Here is a 20,504-nt window from a genome sequence, read left to right as displayed (position 1 = left end):
ATACCTACAGATTAATATGGCCTGTATGTCCAGTGGGCAAACTATTTCATGTCTATTTGCCATTGGACAGTATTGCAAAATTGGGTACTCCCAGTTTTTTGTTGTCGGGGGGGGGGGCCCTATCAGCGGGAGACTGATACGTAAAGAGCAAGGGGTGATAGGTCGGCCTCCCCTACCTAAAGACCCTAAGTCACACTAGGTTATATCCAAGGTAATCTCATTTAATTTTAAGATTACACATACCACACCTAATAAACACAGGTATTTTACTTTTTACTTTTCAATTTATTATTCAAATTGTAGATCTACAAAAACTAAAAAAACCTATAAAAACACATAAAAAACAAGCTGTGCTAATCACTTACAGTCTAGCAGGTGACGGTCCACCAAGTCTTACACAATATCAGACAGAAAGGAAATGGGAAGAGCAGTATGTATTACTGATGGTATACACACATAGTTACTTGGAAGAATCAAAGTATATTGCAGTCTCCCAACTTGTGATGTTTACCTTCAAGGTTTTTTAACCAGAGCGAATTTGTTTTTTCGTAGTAAATACTTTCCCATTAATCGAACATCTTAGAATTTCTCAATTTCTTTGGGTCGTATATGGTAATGGCAACAAAAAGGAACCTCCCCTCCACTGCTGTCCCCTAGGATGAAAAGGCAGAGGTTGACGCACAGCTGTGCTCAAAGATTTAGCAGCAGCTTTTGAGGTCTGCAACCTCTCAAGGCTCTCATCAGCCTTGCTGCCAAACCAATGCGCGCCATCAAAGGGCATGTTCAAAAGACGGGATTGCACATCCGGAGCAAAACCAGACTTCCGCAACCCCGCAAATCTGCGTATAACGGTGCTCGCAGCCATGGACCGGCTAACACTGCCGGCCGTGACCAATCCCGACTGAAGGGATTCACACATGGCATCCTTGCCATCTTGTAAGAGAGCAAGGAACCCATCCCTATCTTCCCCTTTGGGAATATGTTCAGCCACTAGAGGAACACAATTCCACAGGGTGTGTGAAAATTTTGTAAAACTTACGCCAACAGCAACGGTACAGGGATTTGGTCGCCGGCCACCTGGCCAAAAGCAACACCTCCATCACGTCATCCGGGAGGTCCCAACCCTTCTATCTCAACCTTTCAGATACCAAACGTGAGTCTTGACCTCTGGATGGAGATCCCGACCCCGTCAAAGGGAGAAAGACATAGGTGCTGATGGGGCTGAGGGCTGGTGTGAAGGCAAAGCTTCGGCATCCGTATCCGATGGACACAGCACTGACGGAGTCGATGCCGACCTCTAGCCTTTGCCAGATTTCTGTGGTTTTGCCAGGGACGAAGACCGAGATCTGGAATCAGCAAGTCTCTGGCGATCAACCTGAACCTTGTCGAACGGGACCTCGAAGGTTCCCAATGAGAATCGCGTCGAGAACCTGAGCCCGAAGGCGCTGGAGCCATGGACCGAGACCGTTCCATGCCAGCTTCTTCCGAAGGCGCGGACAGAACTGTGCCCTGGGATTGGAAAATCACCAGCATCTGCTCCCTGAACGCTGTCCATTCTTCCGGAGTCGAGGACTTGGTGGGACAAGCCACTTTTCTCACGGCGGGGATGTTCAGAAGGCTCCGTCACATGATTGAAATAGATCATCATCTACATAGACACTTATGTAGAGGTTTGAATGGATGGGAGGCCCTCTTCTGATCTAGAAGTTTGTGTTAGGTTTCATAATAGAATATCTGATGGTTGCCTATATAAAGGTGGAGGTCCAGGGGGCTGGTGAGGTTGTGGTTTGGTCTGACCACTGAAGAGGTTTTGTTTGGTCTTTGTTCTGCAAGATAAATAAAGCTGTCTGTGGCGCCACTTCTACCGTAAACCAGTGTGAGCCTAGTCTCTTTCAAAAATGAGGTGCATTTGAATTATTTACCAGATTGTATATACTACATATTTATTCCTTCAAAAAAAGTACCAAATATTTCTAAAATAGTGATTTTGTTACAACAACTATGTGTGGAAGTGTTGTATTAAATTGGGTGATTGGAGAGTTAAGGATACAATTTTAATAAATGAGAAAGTGCTTAGAAACTGGTTCCCCACAAACTTTTTGTTGATGCCCATGAACAGATGCAATATTTCAGTCCTTGTCACGTTAGACCAGTGAAGGGTCTTCAAAACCACTGATGAAGGTGGGTTGTCTTCTGGACTAGGGAGTGATTGGCAGAACCATTCTTGATTCAATCTCCTCTTTCTGGCAGGGGACAGGATAACATAAGTATAAGATAAGCCCTGTGTCCTGCACAAGCCCCGTCCTTTGAGCTCCATAGGAAACTTAACTTATTGTCTAATATCTTATTTTCTTGTCTTTTTCAACACTTGGAATGGAAGGAATGTTCGGTTTAAAATCAGGCTAACCATAAAGTGCTTCATGAGCTAGTATGTTTTCACTCGTCTGTTGAAGGTCGCAATGTTTTGAGGTCATAATTTGTTTTTGTTTATGGTGTTCAAAATATCATTTTAATTACTTTCCTTGCCTTCTTAAATCACACCAGATTTCAGAAACATGTACTTTGCATGAAGTATTAAAAACACCACCTCCCCCAAAGAAGGGTTAACATCTATCACAAAAACAAAGTGCTAACAAAAACACTAAAAAGGCAGTAAATGTGCTTGGTAAATTAGCCCATCTGCCAATGCAGGGATATGCGTGAAGGCTGCAAGTCCAGGATTTGTATCTCTGTAAGGCGACTCAATCCGTATAGCGACTTGAAGAGCCAATCAAGAGATGTTTAACATATGAACTACTGCTATACAGAGCATGAAACAAGTTACCATTGTTTAAGTGCGGTGGAGACGAAGTCATGATGACAAGCCATACCTCAGTAGTGAATCGGCTGGACACTGGTGTAATGAACCCAACCCGGCCATCATTAAACACCACAGCAAACCCATCAAGTGTCACACAATACTCCATCTCCCGAATGTAAATATCTTCAAAGTCTATGAACGAACCTGCGAATGAAAAACGTCATAATTAATACAGGTTTAAGCATGGATATAAATAAATATGATACGCCCTTTTCTGATCCACTAAAAACCATTCACTGATGCTTTGTTTTATGAATTCTATCGAAGTCCAAACTGAGAGGAATGGCCCTTACAAGTGATAAACCATGTCAGAATATATATCAATCAGAAAAAGGTGACAAGTCACTTATTCGAAGGAGCTTATTAGTTGATAGTTAAAGAAATAGCAAACAAACCGGAAGCACCGATATTCGACAATGGTCTCAGGCATACAAGGTCACAGATAGAATAAAGAATGTTTCAATGCTTGGAGACAGTTCAAGGGTTTTCGTAGGGAAAACAACTGGCCCTTTAGCTGTCCATTTATCCCTCTTGTTCAAGCACCAATCCTTCCCAACTCCGGCATCCCTACTGCCCAGGTTCGTATATACAGCAGATTCCACCCTAATCTCTAAGCTCTTAACACTGGGTGAGAAGACCTAAAGGCAGAATGCCTTCTCTACCTATACTCCCCTCAGGGACTTAACTGTCCAGGGAATGTGTTGTGCCTTTCAGACACAGAGCCCGACTTGAAACTTTAACTCCTTTCCATCAAGCTCTTCTACTCCTCTCGCTTCCTGGTGTTCTCTTTGCACCACTCTCCTCCCTATGATCTCATCCTCCTCTTCCTACTTCCTGTGTCTTTCTCCTCTATCCCTCAGATGCCTCAATCTTTCCAAGCCTCCACCCTTTAATATCACTATGTTCCTGATACCACAAATCACAACCCTGCCCCCGCATCCAAACACCACAAATCCCACTCGACCGACCTTCCTTCCTTCCTTCCTTCTCAAACACCATCCTTTGAAACAAGCACTTCGCATACACTCTCTAGTTTCTCTCCAATCCACACATTACACTCTCACTGCAATGCCATTTGCACTCGCCAACCAATACCTCACCTGCTCTAGAAACGGTTTACATACTCCAAATCTTCCTTCCACATCTGGTCTTTGTTTGCCACCTCCTCTTCTAACCTCACCCGAACATCCCACACACTTTCCCGTTGCCCTTTTCAAGCTTCCCCCTCCTCCTGCCATTGGGTCACTTACCCATACCAATCTGGCCCCCATCTTCCCCATCTGGGAGGAGTTACAAGCAGCAAAGATGCTAGAGGCTTAAGCCCCACCCTCTTTTCTCCATCTTGGGCCAAATAATGACGGCGGCCCAGGGAGTGGAATGCCCAAGTTCATGTTAGGGGACCTTGATCTGAGCTCCCCTACGGCAATCACAGCCTGTCTGGGGGCCTGTGCCCAGTTTAGTCCCAGGGAGCTGGCCCACCGACTGGGTGTTGGGGAGTGTTGCAGACCTTCTCTCGTAGCTGGATAGACATTGCGATGCAGAGCACCTCTCTAACTGCTGGTCTCCGTCTCTGGAGGCAGAGCACAGGCAGCTAGGGGCACTGCAAGCTGCTCACTGTACGTTCCAGATCTTTGATGTCATGATGAGGACAGCGTGTGACGCTTGAGGGCTACTCTTTCTCCGTTTCAGTTTGCCTATGCTCCGATCAGGCACGTTGACAGAAAAAAAAAAAAAAAAAAAAAAAAAGGAGAACGAATCTGGCAAGCATCTTGTTTACAAGGCATGGAGTGAGACAGAAGTACTGCACATAAACTGGCACAAGGGGAGGAGGGACAAGAATTGTGTCCCTCTCAACTGCAACCATCCGCCAATGGGGTAGGACCGGTACTGGATTTCTCCATGGTCTGCCTTGCACCCCAGGCAGAGAGGGGGGGTCCCAGCCCCTCTTTACAAAGCTGGAGTACTGGCCTTGTCACAATGAATAAATTCAAGAAAACATTTTAATTGTACAACTCTTCATATTGTGACGAATCTGCGCAGGTCGTTACCTCTCCCCTGGGAAGGGGGTATTGGGGTGGCCTTATCCATGGGGCCAGGGCAGTGCATCCTTAGTACAATACTCCCCCTGGGGGTGGTGCAGGGGAGGATTACATGGGAGTAAACCCCTTATGGGATTAGGGACTCTCCTTCCCAGGGAACGCAGTATCCCTGCCAATCACTTGGCCCGGGACCCCGTTCCTACAACCCTAAGAACAACCCCTTGCCTAATAGGCTCATGAATTGTCAACCTCCTGTTCCCCTAGAACATACTGGGAAGAATAGGAGTTGCTTAAGAGGGAGGGGGCGGGTTAAATGGACATTTGACGGAGCACGGGTTGCAACCTGTCACATGGTAGTTGATCAGGAGAGCCTGTGCAATGCGTTCAGGGTCGTCTGTGAGTCGCTGCATGCCGAGTTTGATGAATTACGAGTGGCTGAGCTCCTGGAGGAGGCGGGGCTGAACAGGCTGAGTGATTCAGAGTCGTTTGGTGCTCAACTAGCCTTGCAGGATGTGGAGCATGTGTTAAGAGGGCGTGGGGTTGAGAAAGATGCCAGGGATCGATGGTTTAACGCTGGAGGCTTATAGAACTTTAAAGGATCGTTTTGCCCCCAAACTATTAGCAGTGCATTATGAAGCTATGTCCTTGGGAAGGCTACCGGTAACCATGCTAGAGCATTTGGTGTTAGTGCTCCATAAGGCAGTGCAACGATTCATGGGATCATGTCACTTCTCCCCAGGTGAGGGAGCCCTTCCATGTGAGGCTATGGAGGTGAGGCCGCTACCCAATATGCCCCCCAAATGTGGTGGAATGCAGGACCTCACAGGGAGAAACAACCTTTATGTGGACAAGGACTCATGTTTCATGATGGAACTCCCCAACCCTCTTGCCCTTGAATCGATGAACCCCATCAAGAAACTGAGAAACCATCTGAAAGCACTACTGTCTGCTACTGTAATACTCCTTACTTTCTTCCTGTAACTATTGATGCCACCAAGATCAGGAAGACTAAAATGGACATACAGTCTGCTCTTAAGTTAACTTCCAGGAGTACTGTGAAGATTGATGGAGTTATCCAAACTATTCCTTTTGCAAGAACAGGAGGTAGTGGGAAGAGGTGGCCTCAAGGAGGCATGAAGAAAACCCAATGGACACAAAGGACTGACACTATGGGGAGGAACCAGCGGAATGAAATCTAAATAGAGAAAGGACCCAATGAGAGGTAAAGCAGACGTTAAGTCTGGCAGACATCAAACTTGGGATCAAGAAGCTAAGTCTGGGAAGCGAAACTCCAGCTGGGAGGACACTGACACCAGATTGCATTAGTGTTTTGCAGGCCGGCCCAGAGAGGGCCTAACTGGAAGCTGGAAACCAACAGACTGTGGCGTGACTGAGCGGGCCATTAACTGCGCCAATGCAATCTGGCCAGGGACCCCCTGCAGAGCCAAAGCACAGCACCAGGGACCGGAAAGAAGCAGAGAAAGTATTCTGTAGGAACGCATCAACCCAACACCCCAGGAAGAACCAGCGACTTGGCTCCAACTAAGAAGAGGTAACAGGAGTCACGGGAGATGCGGTAGGGGATTGGGGAAGGGTGCTGAAGCTAAAGAAGAAAGCAGTAGTAATCTCCCTAGTCTCCGTAATTGCATCAAGAGTATTGAAAGGAAAGAAAGCCTCTGGAGTAATCTCCCTCAGCTCCAGAGTTGGGATAGAAGTATCAAGAGTGAAGAGTAGATTAGTGATCTTCGTCTCAGTTGGGACAAAAGACTGAAACAGAATATAATATCAGGAGTACTCTCCATCAACAGCATCATAAAAAGATATTCAGGCTAGAGAGAGTGCCACTAGAACAATCTCATGGGTCAGAGCGCCAGGAGAAATCAAGGACACTACGGGAACAGTTTCCCTTTTTTTCACAGACAGGAGCAGGGAAAACAAAGACATGAACTAACTATTTGAAACAGGAGTGTTTTTAAACAAGCCTGAAGAGAAGTCTGGAAAGAAGTGCAAAGGCTGATCAAAACTGTTGCAGGAAACTATCCAAAATGAGCCAAAACCATGAGAAGTACAAGTTAATTACCCCTGGTAATGTTTTTTCGACTGGATGTTCCTCCCCCGTATTCCTCATCTTATGATAATTATCCTTCCAGTTTCAGCTGCTTCAGATTTTTTTCAGACAGGGGGAGCTGTGTGCCACCTCGTCGAGTCGATGTCCCTCAAGGGCCTCCGTTCGACATCATCAGTAAAAGTAGCGCACGCGGCTCCCGTTGGCTTCAGTTCTGTTTTTCCCCCTCCTGAAGAGGAATTACCAGGCGTAACATAGCCCATAGGCTCCAAGAAAACAAATTATAAAAACATGTAAATTGTATGGCGGGCTAGGCTGGGAGGCGCTGTGAGGAATACATGGGAGGAACATCCGATCGAAAGAACGTTACCAGGGATAAGTAACTTGTTCTTTAAATGGATTGCGTCGTCCTAGGTATTCCTCATCTTATGATAGACTCCCAAAGCAGTAATAATTTGGTGATGGGAGTGCGAATTACATTTTGTTCCAATCATGGACCGAATTAAGGACCGCTTTTGCAAATTGTCCTCCCTGGCTGGAAGATGAATCCAGGCAGTAATGTTTCACAAAAGTGTGAACAGATGACCAAGTGGCCGCTGAACAAATGTCTGATTGGGACACCTCTGAAGAGCAGCAGAGGTTGCCATGCCTCTTGTGGAATGTGCCTTTAGGCCTTCCGGCGGGTCCTTGTTCTCTAATCTGTAACATTCACCAATAGCCAGGATGATCCATCTGTATATGGTTTATTTATTAACAGCTACACCCAATTTAGGGCTAGTACAGCCCAATGAATAATTGGTCATTTTGGTGAAATTTAGACATTCTAGATATTTAAAAACTGAGAACCCTTTTTGGGTCCAGTCTATGTAATCTTTCCTCCTCCTTTCCCGGATAGAGAGGTGGATAGAAAGTTGGCAAAATTATTTTTTGTGACAAGTGGCAGTCTGAGACTACCTTAGGTAAAAAATAAATACAAAAGAAGGTATCACCTTGAGTACAACCTTATCTTTATGGGAAACCGTATGTGGTGGTTTATAGGAAATAGCCTGCAACTTGCTTAACCTGCGGGCTGACGTTATTGCAATAAGCAAAACAGTTTTGAACGTTAAGAGTCTTAATGGGCGGGAGTGTAAAGGCTCAAAAGGAATGCATGTTATAAATCTTAACACCAGATTGAGATCCCATACAGAGACTTTGAATGAAACTGGTGGAAATACATTAGTAAGGCATTTTAGGAATTGAACAATCAGAGGAATCTTAAAATATGAATCCTCCTCTGAAGAGCCCTGAAAATAGATAGCACTGCCAGGTAACCTTTAATTGTTCCAATCTGGAGCCCCAGATTTGCCAAATGTAACAAAAAGGAAAGCACCACAGGTGTCGCATAGAAAGGAATCCACATTATTATCCCTGCACCAGCTGCTGAACTTGTTCCAAGGGCAGCAGTACAAAGATGATGTTGCTGGCCTTCTGGCCGAAAGCAAGATCGCCATTACGTCATCCAGGAGGCCCCAATCCTTGTACCACAACCTCTCAGAAACCATGCATGAAGGTTGAGTGTCTTGAACTCTGGATCAAGGACCCGACGCTCCTCTCGAGAGAACATCCTCTCTTTGTGGTGGAAGACTTATTGGAGGGCAAATGCACATGTCCAGAAGGTCTTGGTAGCACGTCCTCCTGGCCCAATCCGGAGCAATTAAGATCACAGATTTCCTGAACTTTCTCAACCTCCTGATCACGTGAGGAATGATGGAACTGGTGGAAACGTGTACAGGAGTGGAAACTCCCAGTCCTCTACAAAAGCATCCCCTAGAGCTCTGCTTGGGAGAAATTCCCTGGAACAGAAAATCTTGCACTTCCGGTTGACAATGGTCGCAAACAGATCCACTTGAGGGGCTCCCCAAAGGGTGAAGACCTCTTGAAGGACTTCCTAAACTAGTTCCCACTTGTGGGAGACTGCTCTGCCTGCTCAGAGCATACGCTGCCGTGTTCTCCTCTCTGGCTAGGTGAACTGCAGATAGAGCAGTTCCTTCTTGATTTGCCCAGAACCAGAGCAACATTGCTGCTCTGCACAGTGGTAGTGACCCTACACAACCTTCCTTGTTGAGGTAGTACATGGCCACTGTGTTGTCCATTATTAGGACATTATTTCCCTGTACAGAGGGCAGAAAGGCCTTCAGCGCTAGTCTTATTGCCCTCAGCTCCAAAAGGTTGATGTGTAGTTTGGACTCCGATGGAGACCAACGACCGCTGATATTCAGATCGTTGGTCATTGGCTCCCCAGCCCGTGAGTGAAGCATCTGTCACTACTGTAATCTCCGGCTATGGCCGCCAAAAAGATTCTCCTTTGAGAATTATGTCCTTGCAAGCCCACCACAGAAGGTCCTGAGATACACTGCTCAGAACTTTTAGGTGGTCTGAAATTCTGCCTGAAAACTGGGGACTATTGAGTCCAAAGAGCCCATTGAAGGGATCTAATTATTAGATGAGCCTCGGGCACCAGAGAAATGCAGGATGCCATGAGACCGAGCAACCTCAAAAAAGAAGATGCTGTGCACTCTGAAATTTGGTGATCTTCTGCAGAATAGGTCGAGCTCTCACCTCGGGTGGCGAGGCTTTTCGCGAGGAAGCATCCAGGACTGCTGCAATAAATTGGAGTCTGAGATGGTATGAAGAGGGACCGCTTGTAATTGAGGGAGAAGCCTAGTTTGTGAAGAGAGTGGCAGGTTACGCTGAGATGTTCCCGGGCTGGTTTGGGGAAACAACCCCTGATCAGCCAATCATCCACGTAGGGGTAGACGTGAATTTCCCCCTCTCCCGAGACTTGCTGCCACCAACTTGGTGAAAACCCTCAGGGCAGAGGTCAGCCCCAATGGCAGAACTCAAAACGGATAATGAGAACCGCCAACCGCCAAACTCAGGTACTTTGTGTATAGAGGAGCAGCTGCATGCCTCTGCAGGAAATCCTGCCCCCTACCTCCTATATGTTGGAAGCATGAGACCGTGCGATGTTGGACACCAGCAGTTGTGCCAATACCGCAGCGTATGTTCAAAAGAAGGTACCCATTGAGACAACCCTATTGAAAGTATCCCAAAGGGAAGATAATCTGACAAAGGAATTCCCTGAAGGAATATGAAAAAGGAGCAAAGAAGGAAGTCTGACAAAGGAGTATGAACGACGTCTCAGAATATTGCCTAAAGAGGATGTACGGATCTTACAGAAACAAATGACGAAGTAAAGAATCAAGTGAACTTTTTAATATGAAAACAAAAATTGCACATGCACGAATTACTGAAGAGAATCAACCGTTCAATAATTGTACAGACGCTGAAACGCAAGGTAGACTAAGTCATCAATAGAAGCTGGCTATATGTAGTGAATAGAATTACAGGCGGAGCCACCATTGTATGGGAGCTGGACATCGGTATCATGAATTATAGTAAGGACCCATGAAGAAGAGAGGGAAAATTGTGTTGTAGCAAGAATAAGCTGAAATCGTGGTGTTGCATGGTGAGGTTGTCTGGCCTGGAGTCAAGACTGACGCAGCCAAGGTCGGCTATCTATTCTGGAAAGGAGTGAACGTGCGATGGATGAATCATCCCTTGTTAAGGTGCAGAGAAAGTAAACAAAGAGTGCCAAGTGTTATTAATTTAGAGCATTTCAGACTTGCAAAATGGACCAAATCGTGGTCTCTTGTCACGTGAGCCAAGGATGAGAATAGAGTCGAATTTGTAGTCCCAGAATACGATAGTGAATGTCTGCACTCACATGTATTCCCAGAGAAAAGGATACTTTGCAAGGCCAAGTTCAAAGACAATCTTCATGGCAGAAGGCTTGGGTGATGAGAATGCTGGACTAATTGGGTGGGGAGGTGGAGTCAAGCCCATCTCCTTGCACCTGGGTCTTGGCTTACATGCTACTAAATGAACCGAATGTTCCAGACGTGGCACAAGTGTGCCAACCAATTGCAATGGTCCATACAACGAAGGCCCTTATACTTTAAAGATCAATTAAAAACCATGTATCTAATGTTTTTAAGAGGACATGTTTTGGAGGTGGGCATGTATTGCCTACCTGACAGTGGGTAGCCAATCGCATTCCTAGTCCCCATATAATATGTACTCAGATGTTCCTCTTAAGCCTATCCCAATCCCCAGTAGTTTTTTAAAATGATTATTTACCACATAGAATGACATCACTTCCAACGTATTTTTAGTATAAAGTCTATGTTGTGTGAAAAAGGAGAGAAATTGAGAGTCCGTCCGTTGATGTTAATTTTAACTCCGTTTTAGATAATTGCTAATAAAACAGTACTTTGCCATCTTCCTGAGTTGGTTCGGTTATTCTGTGAACCCATCTATTGCATGCACAAAGGGCCATAAGCTCATGTGCATTTGATGGATAGGCACATGAAAGTAAGCATCCTGAAGGTCCAATGATACCATCCAGTCTTAGAGTTTGAGAGCCTGAAGGATTTTAGAAAGGGTAACCATCTTGAACTTGTCCTTCCTGATGAACTTGTTCAAGTTTCTTAAATCCAAGATGGGTCTCAATCCTCTGTCCTTTTTGGGAATCAAAGTATGGGGAATACCAACCCTTGTTCCTTTCCGCTAGCAGGGTCAACGTTTCCTGCACAAGCAGATAATCCGGAATTTTGAAAGAGTTGTTCCCAGGTGCATGATCCTGATGCCTTTTTTGGAAAGGGAGGAAGTAACAGTGAGCTACAGTTTCCAGTGCTCAAGCATCTGAAGTAATGTCCCGACATTCTTTCAGATGCGGAGTGTCTCCCACCGGGGACTTGTGAGTCAAGGCCTCAGAGTGGTTTTGAGGCAGCTGAAGGTAAAACCGCCACTGCTTGGGTTGGCTTAGCGCATCTCCCTTGTCCACCAAGAGGGAATCTTCTCTGACCGGCTTGTCCTCTTCCAATTGAGTAGAATCGAAAGGATTTACCCCTTCAGGAAGATGAGTCAGAGTAGTGGGTGTTGAGGCTGTCTAATGGCAGGGCTAAGGGATTTAGCTGCCGCCTTTGAGGTCTGCAACTTTTCCAAAGTCGCATCCGCCTTGCTGCCTCAAAGGGCATGTTGAGTAGTCTAGCTTGCACATCTGGTGCAAACCCAGACTTCCTCAACCACGCAAACCTGCGTAACACTGTGCGAAGTTGCCATTGATCTGCTGATTCTGTCTGCAGTATCCAGACAAGACTGGAGACATTCACCCATTGCCGCCTTACCATCCTTGATGATTGCTAGGAAGAGATCTCTTCCCTCTCCTTCTGGGATGTGGTCAGCCGCCATAACTACACAGTCCCACAGGGTAAACGTAAAACTTGACAAGATACAAGTTACATTAGTTGACTTTAATGCCATACTGCCAGCAGTAAATACCTTTCCCGCCCAGGTATCCACTCTCTTAACCCATTCTAAAGGGATGGATGGGTATGCTAACTGCTTGGTAGATGTAGCAGCCTGACCTCTCCAAACTTTCTGGTATTGGATGTTTAGTCAGATACTCTGGGTTCCTGCTGGATGGTCCATTTTTTAGCAAAATGTTTATTCACTGCAGCCGCAGCCCCTGGTGTCGCGTAATTGGTGGAGACCCTTTTTTGTAATGCAGTGTGAAATGGCAACATTGGATCTTTCCGGAGACCCGGATCCCAGATATCTGTCATGTCACGCTGCTCAAAATAAGGAGTAGGCCTGCTCCACCCTGAAAACTATTTAACCTTACTCATTAGTTTCCTATATGAGAAGTCCGCATGTTCAGTAGGATCTGGTTTGCCAAATTCTAACTTGGGAGAGGTATCTAACCCACTGGCCGACTGAAGGTCATCATATAAGTCTTAATCTAGACTCAGAGATCAGTTCATCTGGCACATTAGAATCGTCATATTATAACCCAAATGGTGGTGTGTTATCATCTGAAGGTTCATTATCTTCATAGATGGCTGTTAAAGACTTTTAAAAAAATCTTTTTTGGGCAAAGGTTTGAAAACATTTTCCTGGGCTACCACCAACTTCGACAATTTCGAATTAATCGTCGACAATGACTTCAAAGTCAGGGTTGCCTTTGTTGGCTTCGATACTGGTGTCGACGGCTCCGACGCTATTGGTGAAATGAAGGCGTCGACATTATCGACTTCTTATACTTTCTCGAAGGAAGCCTTGATGGACTTTATTCCTGACTTGTTGAATCCCTCGATGATTTCTCGTCTCATTGAAATCTTTCTCAATGCAGAAACGGCTTAAGGCTCGGCTTCGAAGATTTCGTCTGACTTCTATTCTGCAAAAATACAATGATCAACAGAAGCATGGGCTTTCTGCTTGTTTTTCGAAAGGGGGGGGGGGAAATGGAGGCCGCATTCACAAACATTGAGCAATTCATTATGAAACACTTCCCATTTTGCTGGGGAGTCCGATTTAGTTGGACATTTGATAACCTCAGATGAGGAATCACTGGAGGTCGAAGGTAACCCATGATGCTGTTTTTTGGCCTTCCTCAACGACAAAGAATGGCGTGATCGACTTCTCGATCGAGACAGTTTAGATTTTTTACGTCGAGAGGAATCCCTCTACTCATCGGTCTTTCTTTTTGAACTCTGAAGGGGACTTCGAAGGCATCTCCCTGCTGCCAATTTACCTTTACGCTCCCTGAGAGCCTTTTCGGTCATCGCCTGACAGGAGCCAGTTGGAGGTATGGTGACCGGTACCAAGACACCACAGACATATGCCATGCGGGTCGGTGATCAACATCTTCAATCCACAGTCTTGGCACTTCTTGAAGCTCATTTTAGGCGTTGATGGAGCCGATGGGGGAAGACATTTTCGAAACAAAAATAACTATCGAAGTTCTACAGAAGAACCGAAGCGTGCCACAATTCTTCGAAGAGTTACCTCGGAAAAACAGAACTGAAGCCAATGGGCGCTGTGCGCGCTACTTATACTGATGATATCAAAAGTCGAACAGAGGCTCTCGAGGGACATCGACGGCACACAGAGCACCACGTCAAAAAAATTATTCTGAAGCTGGAAGAATAATTATTATAAGATGAGTAATACGTGGGAGAACACAATCCATTTGAAGGCAGTCATTCTCCTGGTTCTCCCACCTGAATTGTTGCATCAGAAACTAAGGAAAAAGGTTACTAAACAGCAGCTTGGAGACTGACCAAGTCGAACAGGAGGAGATAGCAGTTGTTGAACTGTGGGACCAGGAAAAGGGAGTCCGTCTCCTGGTATTCTCTACAAGTGCAGAACTTGAACTATTATCAGAGATTAATAGAAATATGCCCCTAGGATTGATCCCATTGCACCCGGTGAAGGCAGTGATTCTCCTGGAGTCTTTTATGTTAATGTCTTTTGTTAGTGGTAGGGTTAGCATAGGTTAGTTTGGACAGAGGACAGAAATGTTGAGTTCACAATCACCTTGACAAGCATTAAAGTTCTTCTTTAGTTAGGTACGGAAACCCCTTTAGAGATGAGGGAAGAAAGGCCCTTATTATTTAAATAAAGATTGCTGTAAACATGCCACCCTATTGTCTTACTGCCTACTCCAGCATGCCACAGCTTGTAAAGAGATTAGTGACTGTGGGTCCTACGGGCCTTTGTCAATGATTAATGTTGACATAAAAATCTTATGCAGGTGGTGCAGAAACTGGTTCACCCGGACCAGATGGACTTCTTTCTGGGTCAGAGCACAGTGCAGAATTTGAGGAGGCTATTTCTAATTCTAGATCTGCTCATCGGGAATCCGCTGAAGGGGTGTCAGTGGCTAGCCTCGACACCTATAAAGGTGTTTGATTTTATTTGCTGCATCTTCCAATGGCAAGTGTTGGAAAAGATGGGGCTGGGACTATAGTTTGTGGGTTGGGTCAAATTGCTGTATGAAGGATCGACTGACGGTGAAGGGGCGGTGTCAGCCCAGTGGTCGGTGCAAAGGGGCACTCAGGGGGCTGCCTGCTGTCGCCCATGAACTTCGCACTGGTCACTGAACCTTTGGCAAGGGTTATATGTAGAAGAAATGTGGGAGTTAGCCTGCGCATGGGGGAGAAGGAATCATTGCATTTCATTGTATACAAATGACTTCTTGTACGTTCATGACACGGTCTGCAACCTGGAAATGGTGTTAGAGGTCGGCAAGCTGTCCGGATTGGTGGTTAATCACTCTTAGTCTATTCTCCACGCTATACAGGAGTGCATGGGCAGCGGATTGACTAACGTAGACATGGATGTCCCGAGTGGTGAATTGAAGCACCTCGGGTGAAGGTAGGAGCGGACTAGGAATATGAAAATAATGTGGAGCAAAGCATGGTTGCATTTGACACAACTGCTGAATTCTGGATGAAATGTCCCCTAACTGCTGTGGCAAGGGTCGCCCTATTTAAAATGATAGCATTGCTATGCCGGTTTTATGTTTTCCAGGCTATGCTGATGCCTATACCACCAGATTATTTCCACAAGATGCATGTGATACTGGGAAAGCTGCTGTGGAAGGGTGAAAGCCTGAAGAATGCACTGAAGATTCTAGCGAAGTGGGTGCAAGGGCCCCAAACCTATGTTTATATTACTGGGTGGCTACAGTTCAGCACATGGTGGATTGGTTTTCGGTACCACAGGTGGAGACGCTTATCTATTTGGTTTCTTCCGAGTGCAGTATGCTACAGTCGTTTGAGGTGCTTGGAGTCAGAGACAGAACAGAAGCTGCTCCCTTTGCCAGTGGTAACCCTTATGAGGGTGTAGAGGCAGGCGACGAGACTCACAGGACAAAAGTTGCCTTTCTTGCCTGAAATTAGGTTGTCTTAGAGCATGCCTACTCCTTGGGCAGCGCAAAGGTTGCCCAAATCATATGGGGAGGGCAAGTAGAAGATTGCAACGACACTGATAAGGTCCTCATTTAAAAGGAATTACTCCTACGTCCCGCCCCCTTTCCTCCATACTTTTGGGACATTCCGGCAGTGGGACAGGACCTGAGCACTTTTGTAAAAAAGCAGCAATTTGAAAAATTGTCTTTTTACGCAAGGTACCGCACATGACCGTAACCCTGCCCTCCTTATTTATTTATTTATTTATTTGAATTTGTATAGCGCACATCGGCCCGGGGGGTGTCCAGTCATAATGTCGAATACAATAATGTCGAAAGTCAAAATGTCAAAAATATTTAGTCGAAAATAAAAATGTCGAATTACAAAAATGTCAAATTTTTTTCGATTTTTTTTTCGAATTAATGTTTAAATAATTAATTAATTGTAGTTTATAAAACATAATTTTTTTAAATGGTTAAAGGTATATCCATGGTGAGTGGGGGGGATGGGGAGGAGGGGGGGTTGGGGTAGGGGTTTGGGATGGTTTTTTTTAATAATTATTTAATTAATGTTTTATTAAATACTTTTTAAAAAAGAATTAAAGGTATATACCAGGGGGGGTGTTGGGGGGGATGGGGAGGAGTGGAGGGTTGGGGTAGGGGTTTGGGATGGTGGGTTTGGGGGGGACCCCCCCCAATAAAAAACGTTAGTATGTGTGACATTTTACATAGTTATTTTAACATTGGTTTTTCGACATTTTATTTTCGAATTAATGACTTTTTCTATTATATGTATGTGTTTTCGACATTTTTGAATTCGACATTATTTTTTCGATATTATGACTATAAACCGCCCGGGGGCATCGTGGCGCTGTTACAGTATGCTCACTTACATTTAAGTACAGGAGAATGTTACAGAATGAATGTAGGGCAGTAAAGAAAACATTACAGCAGGAAGGTAAGGGCAGGAAAGAACGTTAGTATACAGTAGGCTCATTTGGTACAGGAATACATTACAGCAGGAAAGTACAGCAAGGAGGTACAATTTTTACGTTGAAAGCTGGACTCACCTGCTGTCTTCCTTTTGAAAGTGGGTACGTTAATCTGGTTGGTCAGATGGGATCCTGTGGGTCTAGTGGATGAGTTGAGGGTGATCCTTTCAGATAAGTATGGAGGGGCGTCAGCAGAGAGGCATCTATGTGTGATGGGCATTATCTTCAAAAGGATGCAATCCTTTACAGGTAGCCAGTGGGCCTCTTTCCTTGCCTGGGAGATGTGTTCCCTTTGGGAATACTCAGTGCTGCTCTTAGGGCATTATTTTGTGTGACTTGCATTTTGTGTAGGTTTTTTACAGAGGTGCCCAGAAATAGGGCATTGCAGAAGTCCAATTTGGTGCATACTGTGGCTCTGGCTATTGATAGGCAATTTTTAGTGGAGAGGAAGGATTTAACTGCGTGGATTACCTTAGTGGTAAGTGCGGCAGAGGAGGCAATGGCATTGACCTGACGTGACATTAAAAGAGTTGAGTCAAGGTATACTCCTAAGGTTTTGACTGCCGAGGAGAACGTGATGGTGGAGTTGTCAATGTTAAAGGTTTTGAATTGAGATGGGAGTTTTAGGGTTTCCTAAGTGCCTTCTATGAAGATCTGTCTTATCTCTGTTTAGACAGAGGCCGTTGGCTGCCATCCAGGTTTGTATGGCTGTGTAGATCTTGGTTAGTGCGGCAGCGTCTTGTTCATAGATTCCTGTGAGGGGGAGTAGGACTTGGGTGTCGTCGGTCTAGTTGGTGTAGGCTATGTCGCGACGATCCAGGTTATTGAAGAGTGGAAGGTTGAATATGTTGTACAGTGTGGGGGCTGTGCATGAGCCCTGTGGGACTCCACAGTGGATGATGGTAGGGGTGGAGAAGCCTTTCATGAGTCGACCCTTGAAGGAGGAAACCCAGGCAATGGCTGGGGGGTGGAGGAGTAGGGGGGGGTGAGTGGGCTTCATTTTTCAGTTGTGTGCCTAGGATGTCGTGGTTGACCAGGTCAAAGGGAGCGAACAGGTAGTAGGAGTGCCTGTTTACCTTTGTCCGTGATGTCGTCTAGTTGTATTTTGAGGTTGAGTAAAGCAGACTCAGTTCCGTGTCCTGGACGGAAGCCGGATTGTCTTTTTCCTAAGATGTGATCTTCTTCTAGGTATTGCTGGATTTGTGTGTAAGCCACTTTGTCCAAGATTTTGAGCAGGAAGGGGACGGTGGTGATGGGTCTGTAGTTGTAAGCGTTTTCTGGGTATAGGGTTGGTTTTTTGAGAAGTGGGCACACCCAGGCTTCTTTTAGGCTCTCTGGGTCTGAGTTGGAGTTGAAGGAGGCATTGATAAAAGATTTGAGAAACGGTGCATGCATTACCTTTGCAATTGGAAGGTTTGATTTTGTTCACAATTTCTATTACTTCTAATTCTGAGATTTCTCTGAATTTGAATGGTGTGATTGGGTCTTTTGTGACCTGTGTCTGTGTCGGCGTGGGAGGCCGATTGGATGTGCTGAACAAGGTTTTTGTGGTGGTCCTGGATTTTCTTCTGCAGGAGCTCAATTTTGTTTAGAAGAGCGGACTGAATGGTGTTGCACCATGTTTGATCTTTAATAACCTCTTGGGTCTTAGTGATGGGTGTGGATAGTTCCTTGAAAATGGCAAAGATCTCTTTAGATTCAGAGCTAGCATTGGAGATTCTGTCATTATAGGATGTGGGTTTGGCTGTAATGATGGCTTTTTATATTGGGTTGCCAGTGATTTGTATGAGGATAGTGAGGCAGGGTTAGGGGAACTTTACGTTTTTTGGTGCGCAGTTCCTTTAATTCTGCTGAGAACCAGGTGTTGAGTGTTTGATTTTGGCTTTTTTCATTTGGAGGGGTGCAATGAGGTCTATCGCTTTGCTGATTGTGGATTTGAAGATGTCTGCCAGTACTACTAGGTCTGGCGCAGTGGGAAGGTTGGAGTTGAGCATGTCTAGGTGGGGGAGAATCCTTTCTTTAGTGAGGTTTCTGGCACTTCTGGCCATGGCTGGTGGTGTTGGGCTGAGTTTTGTTGCTGTGGTGGCACGTGTCGGGATGAGGAAATGTATAAGTGAGTGGTCAGACCATGGGGTGGGTGTGCTGGAGCTGATGTCGATGTCGCAGTTGAGGTCCGCTACCCAGTCAAGGGTGCGTCCTTTGCTATGTGTGGGTGCGTAGATTTTCTTTGAACGAAGCCTAGTTCTTGGAGTGATTGAGCTAGGGCTATGGATGGTCTGTTCTTCTGGTCATTGAATCCCAAGTTGAGATCGCTTATGAGGATGGTTTTTGTGGTAGTTTTTAGGTTTTCAGCTAGGAGGTGTATGAGATTGTCATGGAAGTCAGATATGGGGCCTGGTGGGCAGTAGGCTAAGTTGATGGTGATGGTAGTGTTGCCAGATAGCGAGATTTTGGTTACGATGGAGTCAATATTTTCTCAGAGATTGGAGGGGGATTGTCGTATCTCTAGCTGGTCCCCGACTATGAGGGCTAACCCCCCCCTCCACCTGTGGTTATGGGTCTGCCCTGTCTAATAATGGTGTATCCTTCAGGGATAGCTAGTGAGAGGGCAGGGCCAGCAGCCTTGTGTAGCCACGTTTCAGTGATGGCTAGCATATCGAGGGTGAGGTGGATTAGGAGGTCACGGATTTCAATGGCGTGTGCAGGAAGGGATCTGGCATTGATCAGTGCACATTGTAGGTTAGAGGGTATCATGTGTGTTGATTTTTCCTTGTGTTTTGTAAAGGTTGCTACCGTGGTGGTGGTGGTTGGCGCCTTGTGCATGCTGTGTGGGGATGGGTTTGTCGCGTGTTTAGGCTGGCCAGAGGAATGCGAGTTACTGTGGCCGATTTGTGAAGTTTCCCGTGGGTGTCTGGAGCGGAAGCCTAATAGTTGGTTTCTGGAGCTGGTGGTTCTTGGGCGTGTTGTGTGGTTGGTGGGTTTCACATTGGTAGCTTGGGTTTGGTGGTGTAGGATGGTAGGAAGAGATAGTGGGAGTAATATAAGATAGTGGGTGGCGTGCTGGGTTGGCCATATTGCAAGCGTGGGGTGGGCACAGGGAGCAATAGTAATCAATTGCAGGCAGTACTAGGCATCAGTAATCAATTGCAGGCAGTACTAGGCAATATAGGGCAACAGTTCTCAATGGTGGGCATAGGTGGGCTTAGCTCCGCCCTGCGCATCGCCCGTCAGTCCTTTTCTCCACGCGGTTGGGGCTGGATGCACTTGCATCACCGGGAAGACCTTTTTCTTTCCCTTTGTCCTCCTCTCCTGCTCCAGTTCTGCGGTCACGCAGTCCTCTGTCTATGCTGGATCGTTTGGGATTTGTCGCTTGTTCCTCTTGCCAACGTCGCTTCGCTATGGCGGGCCCCCATTCTCCCTGTTTGGAGTGTCTGGGACCGGATCACCATTGGGACTCGTTTTTCTACTGAGATCCCCTTTCGGTCCAGGCACTTCAAAGTCGTCTTCGTCGGTGGGAGGAGATCTTCCAGAGAGTTCCTCCATAGCCTTTTAAACTCTTCATTGACAAAAGAAGAGACGCCCGTTAAGTAAGTTACTTTTCAGGGCACCCCAGCCGGAGGACTCCTTCCCGGGGTCCTCCAGGTCCAGGAGGGACTTCAAAAGCTCTGCTACCAGGGTTTCTCCTGAGGTGCCTCACAGGCCTAATAAGCGTACCTGGGGTTTCTCTCTGAGGGTTCCCACGAGGGGCCTG

At 46.0% G+C, this 20,504-nt stretch overlaps 1 protein-coding gene across 1 annotated transcript in view; it reads right to left on the bottom strand.

Moving 5' to 3' along the window:
- The window catches only part of RIC1 (RIC1 homolog, RAB6A GEF complex partner 1), a 1,165,874-nt gene that overhangs the window by 534,363 nt on the left and 611,007 nt on the right, over positions 1 to 20,504 (bottom strand). Inside the window, exon 6 of the mRNA XM_069626020.1 lies at positions 2,871 to 3,004. Within this exon, the coding sequence (XP_069482121.1) occupies positions 2,871 to 3,004 (134 nt within the window). The remainder of the gene's footprint in view (positions 1 to 2,870; positions 3,005 to 20,504) is intronic.

Source organism: Ambystoma mexicanum, chromosome 6p (genome assembly GCF_040938575.1).
Source record: "Ambystoma mexicanum isolate Mex_15411 chromosome 6p, UKY_AmexF1_1, whole genome shotgun sequence".
NCBI classification, from domain to species: Eukaryota; Metazoa; Chordata; class Amphibia; order Caudata; family Ambystomatidae; genus Ambystoma; species Ambystoma mexicanum.
The sequence above is the reverse complement of the archived record's forward strand: the minus strand, read 5'-3'. Positions and strand labels throughout refer to the sequence as shown.